The 14,273-nt window shown below is 34.4% G+C and overlaps 2 protein-coding genes across 2 annotated transcripts in view; one reads left to right on the forward strand and one right to left on the reverse strand.

Moving 5' to 3' along the window:
- Positions 1–12,243, forward strand: part of LOC6042082 (fibrillin-1) — an 86,944-nt gene extending 74,701 nt beyond the window's left edge. Inside the window, exon 9 of the mRNA XM_038251638.1 lies at positions 12,216–12,243. The gene's annotated coding sequence lies outside the window, so the exon portion shown is untranslated. The remainder of the gene's footprint in view (positions 1–12,215) is intronic.
- The window catches only part of LOC6042071 (angiotensin-converting enzyme), a 238,985-nt gene that overhangs the window by 5,683 nt on the left and 219,029 nt on the right, over positions 1–14,273 (reverse strand). The window contains exon 8 of the mRNA XM_001851173.2: positions 1,105–1,245. Within this exon, the coding sequence (XP_001851225.2) occupies positions 1,105–1,245 (141 nt within the window). The remainder of the gene's footprint in view (positions 1–1,104; positions 1,246–14,273) is intronic.

The raw sequence follows: 14,273 nt of genomic DNA on the forward strand, positions 1-14,273 counted from the left end.
AGCTCCAGATTTTCTAGACTTTTCCAAACTCTCTTTCAATTCCACCCTTGAGTCACAGCCCATCAATCATGCCAGTCAACCACGCGAAATGCAGCAGTCAAATTATGAAATGACCGTTTGTCAAGCCAAGAGTGGACATTAGCGTGCAAGTGCAATCCCAGCGATCACCAGTCCCAGTCCGGAGAGTCAATTGAAGAGTTTGCGTGGACATCATTTTTGTGGGGGCAACTGGCTCGGTACAGTCCAGTGCAGTTCAGGTTGCGTAATTTTGGTGCAACAGCTCCTCCACATGAGTTGCATCGAGTACACAGCTGAACCGCACAGGGGGGAGTTGGGGCAGTGTTCCCTCGCGTTAAAGTCAAGTTACCGGGGACGATGTCACATCGCGATGAACTGGTAAAGAAATGCACCTTAGTGCATGGGAGCTAGGGATGATCAAGACTTGGCAAAATTGATCCAATCAGGTTTTTTTATGGAATAACTCAAGCGATTTTTGAAACTCCATCTTTAGCTTTTTGAAGATTTCGATCATCTCAAGTGTCCCAACCATACCGATTGCCAATACAAAACGTGTATTCCCGGTGAGAACCACTTGGTGGGCACATTTTTAAAGTACAATCTTTGGCGTTCAAGCCACTTTGCACGATCAATAGCGGCCAGTCAGTCATATTTTGTTCCCGCTGCTACTATTGCTGCAGCAAATATTCTGTTGCAATCCCCTCAACGCGTCATATTTTCCCCTCTGATGCATTTCGGCGACGTCGTCACACGATTTGTATGCAGTGTGAATTGCACCACATCGGTACTGGCAATTTTCTCGTTTGGTTTGATTTGAATATGATGCATTCATGTCACTTCTTTCTCAGATGTTTTGTTTAGACTTTGTACTTCTTTGTTATAGTTATAGTTCTTCATTAAATTATCTCTTTGACTTTTTTAAAATCTGAAATGAACAAATTCCTATCATCTCATACATTTTTGTGAAATTCATAAGAAGTTATGTCTCTTCACGAACAACATATATTTAATAAATCAATTGGATTTTTTTCATGAGTGTTCAAAAAACCTTATTTGTGACAATTGAGTATCGTCCCTCATACTCACTTGAGAATGTTGCCGGCGGCCGGTTGCCGAAAGATGTCGCACTTGTGCAGCGGTTTGCTGGGGTCTTGAGGGTCGTACTGGCGCGAGGCCGTACACATGGCTCGGTGAATCTGGAACTGGAGGACGTTTGAGAAGAAGTATCTGAAAAGATGAAAACAATACAATACAAGTGGTTAGTAGGTAGTTTGGAAATGGTCTCAGATGTAAATGTTTGATCTTGATGGAGAGGTCTTGGAAATTAAAATTTCAAGCCACTTTGCCAGTTGATTGCCAACTTCGAACTCAACAAATTGTTTAAGGTGGTTTAATCGTCCACAAGTACGCAGAAGTGCTTCTTATGCTTGAATCTTTTGGCTTAGACGTGTGCCAAGGTGCTCAGTGGGAACAAAACCTGAAAACAAATAAATCAGACACCTGCTGCTGCGAGTTTCGCATAGCTTGTGCTGACGGGTGTCTCACTTCGATACCACACTAATTAAATAGTGTTTTCGCCATCTACAGTTTTGGTGATGTTGTGTGTCAAGCACATTTTGAACGCTGGAGATGCCCATGCATAGTGAAGCTTTTAACAAACATTTATTCTGAGATCAAACCCAATTTTTTGTGTAATTTATTCATAAACAATATTTTTTTCCTTATCGGAGTATTTTGGTACATTATTTGGCACATTAGTGATATGAATCAATTTGCATTTTTTGAAAAATAAAAAAAACGGTTTTTTTAAATAATCTAACTTTTTCATCTTATTCAAAATAACAGTAATTTATGCAACAATTTGCAAAAAGAAATATTTTTTCAGGAATAGTCGTACAATTGCACAAAGAGATTTACCAAGAGAGTTTGAGGGGACTTAAAAGGACATATTTTGCGCTAGGGTTTAGGATGGTGCAATATCTGGGTAATGGAGTTATACATTTTTGAAAACAATATTATTTTTGGAATATTGAAATTTCTGCCAAACTTTCTTCCAAGTAATGTTTTTTTTTTTGATAAATTGCGTTGTTTTCAAAATGTATTCATTTTTAGATGTTTTTTTAAATTTTAAACTATGTTAAAAAAAAACTTCATGAAGGAAAGGCAACCTTTGCAAAAAATATATTGAAAACGGAGATAATTTGCAACAATTGTTTTTTTTTTACTTTGTCGCACGGCTTTTTGATAGAAGATACAACCTCTTGAATTATAATTTTTGTGGAACATATTTTTTTCTTATGTGTCATATAAGTCTTCATTTCGCAATGCTTCGGAAACTATTGGTTCGATATTCAATATATAAAAATGAAACTTATTTGATTATTTCAATATAGTATTCTAGTAATTTAAAAATCTAGCCCAACATGTTTAAAATAAGTTTTTTTAGTCCATTCAATGGTTGTTCTTGAAAATATTTTTTAGACATTCAAAATTGAAGCTTAGCTTTCAAGATATCGTGAGATTAAAAATGAGGGCTTATTAGATGAGATTAGAAAAATTATTTATCAAAAAACTTTTAACTAAAGAGATATCAGCAAACAGCAGAGCTAACCAAAACTAAAAAGAAAAAAAAACTCACCCATTATAATTTTTTTTTGCCGGGATTCGTCATGAAAAAATAACATATCTCGAATAACTTTCACTAAAAATGTCTAAAACTTGAAAACATTGCACTTTATCAAAAAATGTGTCGAGTGATTTCCGATTGCAAATTTTATTTTGCTTCTGAAATTGAATTTGTTTTACAACATTCTTTATTTTAATCTTTTTTCATCATTTTTAACTTAATAATTTAACAAATAATTCGAAAGTTGACAAATTCATTTTTGAGAAATTAATTTTAATAAAAAAAAAAACAAATAAAAAATTGTGGATTTTTTCAAAAGATCCGAAAATTCCACTTAAGTTTTATTTATTTTAACCTTAAAATTGAATGAATATTTGCTGAGTAACAGCGAATTGTAAAGATGAAATCATACCTCTTATTCCTAATCTTGACGGGGACAAGCCTGTATCCGTATAAATTAATTTCCAATATTCAAAGTTCAAATTTTAATTTGGTGGGAAAATTTACTTGCAAACATGTATTTTGCAAGCTTTATTAGTTTTTTTATCTATCAAAAATAGCTGGCTGGATAGATGGATTCAAGGATTCAATGATCCTTTTTTTTCTTTTTGTGCTTTTTTTATTTTGTAAAATTACTTTTAATTTTTTTAAGTGACAGGCTTTTGGCATAAATAAAAAAAACAAATAATAAGTTACATTTCAGTTAAAAAAAAAACATTTTTCTTCAATAACAATCTTAACGTAATAATTACGTAGACGTGGTGCTGAAAAATCAAGTCTTGCAGCGAGTTGTATGCAACATTTTTTTGCATTTAATTTTTTTTTTTTTGCAATTCCGTCGTGAAATTCCTTACTTTTTCTGTCATTTTTGAACGACGAAAACGCTTACTTTTCTGTACCAAAAATATCAGATTCGAATAGTTTCACTTTTCAAAATATATGCTGGAAAGTTCTAAAGTTCTAAAAGTTGAACTTATCAGCACTTGTTTCGAAAAGCAATACTTATTAACATTTTTTGATTCAACAGTTCATTGACAAAATACATGAGCATTTTACTTATAATTTCACTCAAAGGGTGTTTTTCGAGTGATTTTTTAGCACTCGTCGTATTTATCGATAAATGTATGACTCGTGCTGAAAAAATCTTCTTTTTCAACTTGTGGCATAAATTACTATTCAATAAGATTTTTCAGTGAACAAAAGTTTTCGTTTGGCGTCCATGAGTTTGGCCAACACAAAAATCAAAACAATGACAAAAAGAATAAATCAATGAAAGTGCTAAAAAGTTTAACTTTTCAGCACTTTTACGAAGATGATGGTTTTCAACACTGTTTTTTGGTTATATAATAATGTGATTCATCACTATAGAATGGTAGAAAAGGCAAGTATTTTTTTAGTTTGTCAATAATAATACAATTTTTGGGTATTATTAATGACAAACTAAAAAATACTTAGAAACATAGAAAATATTCAAAATTTAATCTAATTATATTATGTAATAAAAAATCAGGCAAAAAAGTTATCAATAGAGTTGACTTCACTTGTATTTTCATTGATATATTTAAGGTTCTAGTATGTAAATCAATTATCTTCACATTACTACTTGTCTTTGTAAAAAATCAATAAAATGCGAAAAAAGTTTTCTGTTATGAAATCAAAAACAACACTTGTATTGATTTAATTTTTTACACGAATTTGGTAAACAAATTTTGAATTTCAGCTGCTTCAATTGCTTCAACTCGGTTAAATGAAAATTACAGAATTCGGTTGAAACTTTCAGGAATTTCCTTATCAAATGCATTTTTTTTTCATCGTGCTACCGAATGTCGGTGAAATTTTGTTCAACTTGACAAAATGATCTATATTTTACCAAATCCGAAAAAAATAAAAATGTTAATGTGTATAAGGTTGAAAAACTTTTAGTCTATAAAGTGAATAAGAAAATATTTCATAATAAATAATTTAATATTTGATATACTCAATCAAACAATTCTTAAACTGCCAATATGGTTTGTTTATTTTCAATCAAAGAGATATTTTATCAAATTTAAATCAAAATCTCCCATGCAAATTAATGTGATTGGCAAAGCCTCCCACCTGCCACTGCAAACAAGGTTGATCGAGATGAAGTGATCTTTGAGTGGTGCTGCTCGAATGCAAGCGTAAATCATTTTGGCAACCGCGAACCACGGTTCACACACACGTGGCGCACCGCAACCAACAACAATCTAAGCACCAAGTTAAGTATATCGCTCGCTGCTTAAAACAACTAAACTTTGCAATGAATGGCAGCTAATGATAGGCTTTTTTCGCTTACTCTCAGTTCATACGCTAATGTGCAACCTGACGCGGGGCTGATTGATGGCTGATCGGCGAAAACTTTCCTGATTTGAGCCAGCGAGAGTAGTGATTTGGAGCAGATTTGGAATGCTTCCTGAATTTTCCGCGAGGTTTTCGAGTCCAGAATCGGGGACCGCTCATTAGGTAACGATTTATGGGGGCAGCTTGTAAATTGATGCTATCAACAACCTGTAGTTTGCCGGCGTGAAGCGTGTTGGCTGCCAATAATGCTCTCGATAATGGCTTTCAGGGGTGATTTTTCCTCCTTTCCTTTTTTGGAAACTGGGTGCAACTTGGGTGCATGTCGAGTCGACACATGCGGGTCGAGCGAACTCCCGCTGGCGATAGTAACAATTTTGTTAGTGTGCTGTTACAATGTAGAAGCACCGTTGGCAAGTCTGATTTTTTAAAGATTGTATTGAAACCACTCTGAGTATTATTGGTTTAATATTTCGAGAAATAAAAATTATTGTAAATTAAACAAAATTCCGATGAACACACTTCAATTCATGCAACTAGAAAAGTTTGTAGTTCCGTAATCTTGGAGCTCCCAGCTAATGCTAGCAATCAGAGATCATTCAATCAAAATTACTTCACCAGGTTCAAGGCACTCACCTTAAAAATTGATCACGTTTCTGACCCTGGACGACCGAGTGCACCAAGCCATTTTCATACTTCTTAAATCGCTGTACCTTCAAAAGCGTCCAACAGGCTGAACATTTGAAGAAGATCACCCGAGATCAACGAACGATCCAAAATCCATCGCGATCATCACAATTTTCCAAACCTCTGATCGCTTTCAGCAACAATTTAGAAGGCCCGACCTGTTAAAGGTCAGTTCTGCAGCCGAGAGACCTCCGATCCAATTTCCGTCCACCGAATCTTGGTGGTTCTTCTCAGCCAACAGGGGGTCTCTCGGTGGCACAAGATGGCGCCAATCCAATTTGTTGTTTACGCTTTTATTTACGCACTAATTATGCTAATTGAAACTGAGCTCGTTTACTGTAACGATGATGCTTTTGTTGCGCTTTAAAGATTAATTTAAGACGCGTTACGGCGCAGTTTGGTGCCACCTTCAATTAGGGGGGAAGGTAGCTTCAGTGACCTTAAGTCGCGCTGAATCTTCTTGTCTATTGTTTTAATAATTTTGTCAAGGGGTCTCAAGTGACCAAGGATGAGAACACAGCTTAATTATGAGTCGGACGTTCTAATATTTGAACGATCTTGGTGAAACAGATATTTCACACGGCTTAAAATCTTCAAGAATCTGCTAGAATTGAAATTAAACTTTCTTTCAACCCCTTAAACGAACCACTCTTACGCAATCGTTCCACCTATGCCAACCCTTCTCAAACTGCCTCTCGATTTAACCAAATGTGCAAGTTTATTTCTACCACTGCTGCACTGGTGGAATCAGCAAAACGTACCGCCACACATAACGCATGTTTGTGCATTATTGGCAGTTGTGGGTGGGCGCGTGAGATGCATTAATCATGCCGCCCCAGCGTGAAAACTCCACCCTTACCAGCCAGGTGTTTTCAGGTAATTGTGCGACTTTTGCAGATCTGCTGCAGAAAATTGTTGGGTTTCGAGTTAAGCCGCTGGGGTGGCATTTAAGCGCACTAATGTTACGTGCCACAGATCACGCAAAACGGTCCTCAGCGTTTGCTGGCCGCGTTGTTATGATTTCAAAGGTACACATTTGTGTGAAAATTGTAGCATAGAACCGCGCGACTAATTAGTTTTTTCATCTGTTGATGTTGGTTTTTCTTGTTGGACAAAAAATACTCACAACTTGGTAGTCTGGTGGTTTTGACTTGCAGTAAGGTTTGTTCTAGTGGTCTAGAACAATGATTTCTTTTTGACCTTGCGATTGTTTGGTTTTCCCTGTTATGTTTAGTATGTATGCAGGACAAGGTAAGAACCAACTTTAGTATTATGCACGCAAACAATTTGTTGGCTATTTTGGTAAGAGCATGTTTGGGTTTGTATTGATAATTATGTTTGTGTTGTTTGTTTATCAGAATAAACAAAATCAAGTAATTTAAAAAAAAAATAATTTAAAAAATCTTGACGTAGACAAATTCAATCATCTATCAGTATTGCTTAAAAATTTACATGTTCTGATGTTTCCCATAACATACCAGATTTGTAGAACTTTTAGAAGGTTTAAAGATTAATAAAATGTTTTTTTTTTTAAATTGAATTGTTTGTCAATTATGATTGACATTTAAAGAGTGCATTTTACAAAAGTTACATTTATTTTTAATTTTTTTTATTTTCATTTTACACATTTCTGTAATTATCGGTCCAATCGGCAATGTTGAAAATGAAAAAAATAAGGTCTATACTTCATTTTCAATCACAGGGCTCAATCACAAAAAAAAACAATTTTGCATTTTTTCGAAATTTATGATTTTCTATTTTTGAAATAAGGTCAGCCATTTTGCAACATTAGATTATTCATAAAATTCATACAAAATGGGCATGTGTGTATTAAAAACTTTAGAACTTTTTTTTTTTTATCGATTTAGGGTCTTCGGCAAAGTGATTAGGAATTTTCAGGAAAAAATACTTTTCGAAAATCTCAAAATATTTTTTATGTGTGAATTTCAATATGTTAAGGCTGCTGCAATTTTTTTTAAAGTTTAAGTCGCCCCCTTGCAAAACTGGTCCGAAAAATCAGGAGGCGAATTTGCTTTAAACTTTTTTTTTATATCTATTGAAAACAATGTAAAACGCATTTTTCAGCAATGGTAATCATTTTTAGCATGTTTAAAACTATAAAGTTTTTTTTTATTGAGCAGTTCTCTAGGATTTCGGTCATTCGATTTTTTTTGTATTTTTTAATCCGACTGAAACTTTTTTGGTGCCTTCGGTATGCCCAAAGAAGCCATTTTGCATCATTAGTTTGTCCATATAATTTTCCATACAAATTTGGCAGCTGTCCATACAAAAATGATGTATGAAAATTCAAAAATCTGTATCTTTTGAAGGAATTTTTGATCGATTTGGTGTCTTCGGCAAAGTTGTAGGTATGGATACGGACTACACTGGAAAAATAATACACGGTAAAAAAATTTGGTGATTTTTTATTTAACTTTTATCACTAAAACTTGATTTACAAAAACACTATTTTTAATTTTTTTATTTTTGATATGTTTTAGAAGGCATAAAATGCCAACTTTTCAGAAATTTCCAGGTTGTGCAAAAATCACTGACCGAGTTATGAATTTTTAATCAATACTGATTTTTCAAAAATCGAAATTTTGGTCGTAAAATTTTCAACTTCATTTTCGATGTAAAATCAAATTTGCAATCAAAAAGTACTTTACTGAAATTTTGATAAAGTGCACCGTTTTCAAGTTATAGCCATATTTAAGTGACTTTTTGAAAATAGTCGCAGTTTTCATTTTTAAATTAGTGCACATGTTTGCCCAGTTTTGAAAAAATATTTTTGAAAAGCTGAGAAAATTCTCTATATTTTGCTTATTTGGACTTTGTTGATACGACCTTTAGTTGCTGAGATATTGCAATGCAAAGGTTTAAAAACAGGAAAATTGATGTTTTCTAAGTTTCACCCAAACAACCCACCATTTTCTATCGTCAATATCTCAGCAACTAATGGTCCGATTTTCAATGTTAATATGAAACATTTGTGAAATTTTCCGATCTCTTCGAAAAAAATATTTTTGGAATTTTCAAATCACAATTTCACAATTGTTTCATATATTAACATTGAAAATCGGACCATTAGTTGCTGAGATATTGACGATAGAAAATGGTGGGTTGTTTGGGTGAAACTTAGAAAACATCAATTTTCCTGTTTTTAAACCTTTGCATTGCAATATCTCAGCAACTAAAGGTCGTATCAACATAGTCCGAATAAGCAAAATATAGAGAATTTTCTCAGCTTTTCAAAAATATTTTTTTCAAAACTGGGCAAACATGTGCACTAATTTAAAAATGAAAAACTGCGACTATTTTCAAAAAGTCACTTAAATATGGCTATAACTTGAAAACGGTGCACTTTATCAAAATTTTAGTAAAGTACTTTTGATTGCAAATTTGATTTTACATCGAAAAATGAAGTTGAAAAATTTTTACGACCAAAATTTCGATTTTTGAAAAATCAGTATTGATTAAAAATTCATAACTCGGTCAGTGATTTTTGCACAACCTGAAATTTCTGAAAAGTTGGCATTTTATGCCTTCTAAAACATATCAAAAATAAAAAAATTAAAAATAGTGTTTTTTTAAATCAAGTTTTAGTGATAAAAGTTAAATAAAAAATCACCAAATTTTTTTACCGTGTATTATTTTTTCAGTGTAGTCCGTATCCATACCTACAACTTTGCCGAAGACACCAAATCGATCAAAAAATTCCTTCAAAAGATACAGATTTTTGAATTTTCATACATCAATTTTGTATGGACAGCTGCCGAATTTGTATGGAAAATTATATGGACAAACTAATGATGCAAAATGGCTTCTTTGGGCATACCGAAGGCACCAAAAAAGTTTCAGCCGGATTAAAAAATACAAAAATTAAAATTGAAGAAAAAAGACCGATTTCGTAGAGAATTGCTCTATTGCAATCTACAAACAGCAAAAACATTTTTTATTGCAAAAAAATAAAAAAAATCGTCAATACTTAGAAACTATGGAAATTTTGGATTGCAAAACAACTGGACAGGTGTATAATGCATTTCAAAACATTTCGTTCAGTGAAATGTTAAAACCATGGCTCATAATTTCTATTTTCCAACTCTTCTATATACCCCCCCCTCGACTTTGGTCAGAGTCGAGGTACATAAACATAAAAAAGATTTGCAACGGTCTTAATAGACTAAAAAAACAAATAGGGGAACTATGCCCTTTCTCAGCCTATTTCTATTATCGGCCTATCAGCACTTTGATCATGAATTGAAGCTTTCATAAAGTGTTTTTGACTGTTCCAAAGTAATAAATAGCTCAAATAAAAGTGAGCAAGCAGCTCTCCATTGTTGTTGCATTTGAAAATGTTGATTTTATAGCGGAAAATGGCATAAGTGATGAGAATTGGTCGAACAGCTTAGAGTGATTAAAATGGGTATATTTCCCCTAAGTGCTAGAGATCAGGATGGTTCAATATCTTGTAGGGGTCATCCATAAACCACGTGTTCACGGGACACACTCACAAACATTAGCTTATTAGACGTAATAAAAAATCCAGGAAATGTTTTCTTAATACATAAGATCGTTGCGCCATCTTTACATTTTTATTTAGGAGCAATTCCAGCTCAAATTGAGATTTTTTTCAGGTACTTTTGTACCCGACCCTCTCCGATTTCAATGAAACTTTTTAGACATGTTATCCTAGACTTATATAAGACATTTTTGTCTATATGGAGCCTATTGTACTCAAAAATGACATGTGAGAAGGGCGTAAGTTATTTGAATATTTTTGCATTTTATAATTTAAAAATTACTGTATCTCGAAGCCGTTGCATCGTATCAAAAATGGTGCTGAAAAATACACTGAAAGAAAAATACAAGCTAATTTTATGAGAATGTTCAATTTTAAAGTTTAAAAGTTAAATTTTAAGGTGATGTCACGATTTTTCAGCGTTCAAAATTTTTGTGAAAATAGCCTAAAATGTGACAAAAAGACTCACGAAAAATGCAGGGTGGTATGTCTCTCCTAAAAAAAAACAAAAATCATTGACTAAAACTGTTTTTTTGAAAAGTGGTCTAAACGTCAAAATTAAAAAAAAACTAACTTAATCCACCTATGTGGTTGAGGCCTTCCTCACTCATTAGCAGCAATGGCTGTACACAAATTTCATCTATTTTTTAGATCCAGAATAAAAAAGTATATGAATATTCCTTAAATGACCATATCTCGAGGCAGGGTTGCCAGATCGTCAATGTTTTGGACTCGTTGGAAAGGTCTTTTGATAACCTAACCAACGATGGGTCGGATGGTGGATCCGGACATAGTTTACATACATTTAAGTGAGTTCCGGAAATAAGTGAAAACACATTTTTATGCATAACTTTTGAACTACTTATCGAAACTTCAATCTGTATAAAACTCGATCTATGGGACCCTAAACCAAGTCGAATGCAACAGGTTTGGGTCAAATCGGTTAAGCCAGTGCCGAGAAATATGAGCTATTTTGTTGGTCACATACATACATACACACACACACACACATACACATACATACACACACACACATACACACAGACATTTATTCAGTTTTCGATTCTGAGTCGATATGTATACATGAAGGTGGGTCTACGACGTTTTTATACAAAGTTCATTTTTAGAGCAGGATTATAGCCTTACCTCAGTGAGGAAGGCAAAATGATAGTGAGAATCAATTCCCCAGACAATTTAACATGAAAGTCTTCATATTGACCATTGTCCTATGTCCAATCCTTGTAAAGATACAGATGTTTTAAAAATAAAAATGTTGAAAAATATGTTTTTTGGTGTTTTTTGGCGATTTCTATGTGACTCTTAGATAACCTTTACACCAGAACACCCAAGCTCGAGAAAAAGGGGGAATTTGTATGTAAATGCCCCCTTTTTCTCGAGCTTGGGAGTTTAGGTGTTAATAAAGCTTAAATTGTTCTCTACATTGAAATAAAAATCAAGTACCATATTCCTAAATTCTAGGAATTTTGCCTCTTTTTCTTACTCGGGTTTTTTTTATTAATCAATAAGGAAAGCAGGCAAAATTCCTAGAATTTAAGACTTTGGTACTTTTTTTTATTTCAGTGTAATGACGTACTTGTCAATTACACATCGATCAACATAAAATGAAACGCCGCCACACAAACTGTTTTTTTGTTTAATACAACCAAATTTTTCCTCTTCAAATCTTGATCCGCGAACCCATTAAGGTTCAATGTGATGACTTTTCGCACATTTCAGTGAAGGTTGATGCCTTATCGATTCCAAGACCCCAAGATTTTTATTGCATCTTTCAGCTATGAGAGCAAACGTTAAATAACACCCAACAAACTGGTCCGCAAGATTGTGACTTACAACCGATTATGTCAGGGAATTGAATGAAGTTAAAAAAATGGATCAATGGACTCGAGCGATCCCAAGCGAGATTGCATTTCATCGGTTGGTTTTATCGGTCACTTGTTCACTTTTCGTTGGACGGTGGCCGGTTTTATGTTGACCACCGGTTGGTATTATTTTCAAGGTCAGTTACCTTTCTTTCACTTTCAGGCGAATGTCGATCGATCGGCTATGCTTGCTTGGCTGCCTCTATGCTCCCGTCTGACCTATTGTGGTTATGTTGCACATAGTTGAGGTGAGTTAGTCTCTGTGAAATTTTTAACTTTTTTCGTTTTCATGTTTACTTAAAACTTTACTTTTGTTCCAAAAATAAACATTACTCGAAAATTTTAACTTCATAGTGTTCACAAAATACAGCTTCCAAGAGAATATCTTAGGTGTAAGCCGTTGAAGATCTTGGCCAATCGTGATGGATCGCTCGCTGCCGACGAGGGTCAACTTCACCGAGCGTACCAGAAGAGCAAAGCAAACAAACAAGTATTGTGATTAAGTTTGCAAAATATTGACAACACGGATCCGTTCCGCGAGCACCATCGATCAACAAGCTTAAGGATTCCGATTTGGCGGCAAGATGTCGAAAGTGTTGATTCGTGCTTCACGGCGAAGATCTAGAATACATCGACTCGATTGGGGTTCTAGCGCGATCGGGAGAAGAGATTTACGACCTATGTTGGGTGTTCATAATTGAGGGTTCGTGATCTGCCGGGGCATGTTTGTGCGATTGGCTGATTTATGGATTATTTGTCCGCCCGTGATGGGGCGATATTTCCTGCTGTAGGCTGGCGAAATTTACATCGCTTGATTTAAGGCGGATTGCTCAAATGACACACATTACAATTTTATGACGAGCCCTTGAAAAGCAACAGGTTTTCAGAGCGAGATCACATCGAAACTAGGCTATTTTTATGCTACCTTACAAGGTTCAAATCTCACGTGTTTGGTGTTTGTTAGTGATATTTGATAACACCAAAATGTGATCCGGTTTTAGGAGACATCTCGGAAACAGGTAGCATTTAAATTTCTTTGACGCATTAAGGGACCTGATTTAAAGATATGCATCATTAGGGCTAGGAAATAAATCCGGATCAACTGGTATCAATGTCAAGGATGAATGAACCTACTTTGCTTCCGTGTGCCTGATAAGGTTCTTTCAAAGAAAAGTTAATCTTTCCCAGCTCCCCTAAAGGAACAACGCTTGATGATTTTCGAGGACCGCATTTACAAAGCGGATTCAATTTGCTGATACACTACCTTCCCCTTCCTTAGCAATTGAATCCATGAGGGAAATAATTACCAGTTCATCAGTTATGTGATATCTTGTGACAACGACCATTTAGTACTTTTCGAGAAAATCGTTTTTTAATGTTTGTTGGTAAATAATTTCAAAACTATGAATGATAGAGCCAAACTTTTTGAAGCAATCGGTTCGTATACTATCCCTTAACAAACGCTCCAAGTTTCAACTAATTTGGTTACACCAGTTAAAAGATGTAGTAAATAATGTAAACAAAAATCTGAAAAGCACGTGTCACCTGTGTGTTTCGAAAGTAAAATTGTACTACCGTTCACAATTGTGCACAGAATTCCCATACAAACTAAAATAAGTTCAAATCAATGGTTTAATAGACCTAATCAGTATATTTTTATAAACAAAAGGTTGTATTGCCTTTAGAAAGTATGTGTGTACATAAATTTGTGATAAACAAGAAACATTTTCCAACAACATGTATGACGTGTCACAAGTGTGCACAATCATTTTGATGATAAATTGGTCTATGTCACAAGTGTGGTGGAGCCTCTACTGTTAACGTGGTAGGTTGGCCTAAAATGTTCGCGAATTCAAAATGCGTTTTTTATTGTGAAATGTAAATGTTAATATGGCAAAAAGTGTTTAAATCGTCACGTGTGTACATTTTCCTTGTGATAAAGTTGGAGTTTAATGGATTTTCCAAGAATACTGGGAGAAATTCGTGAAATAAATTTGTTTTCCAAGCGTCTCCAAGATGACAGCTTGATTTTGAAGTGGCAGCAGAAACAGAAGACGTGTGCCAGTATTGGTGATGGTTCATCATGCGGGAAGCACACGATAGTATTAGTGCGACCGCTTGGTTGTGGAAGAGGGAGGGGAATTCGAGAGAATATTTATGCTGTTCTCTTTTGGTGTGTGTTGCAAGCAGGGTTACCAGGTCTGAAGAGTAAAAAATCTGG

The sequence above is a fragment of the Culex quinquefasciatus genome, chromosome 2, assembly GCF_015732765.1.
Source record: "Culex quinquefasciatus strain JHB chromosome 2, VPISU_Cqui_1.0_pri_paternal, whole genome shotgun sequence".
In the NCBI taxonomy this organism is placed as follows: domain Eukaryota; kingdom Metazoa; phylum Arthropoda; class Insecta; order Diptera; family Culicidae; genus Culex; species Culex quinquefasciatus.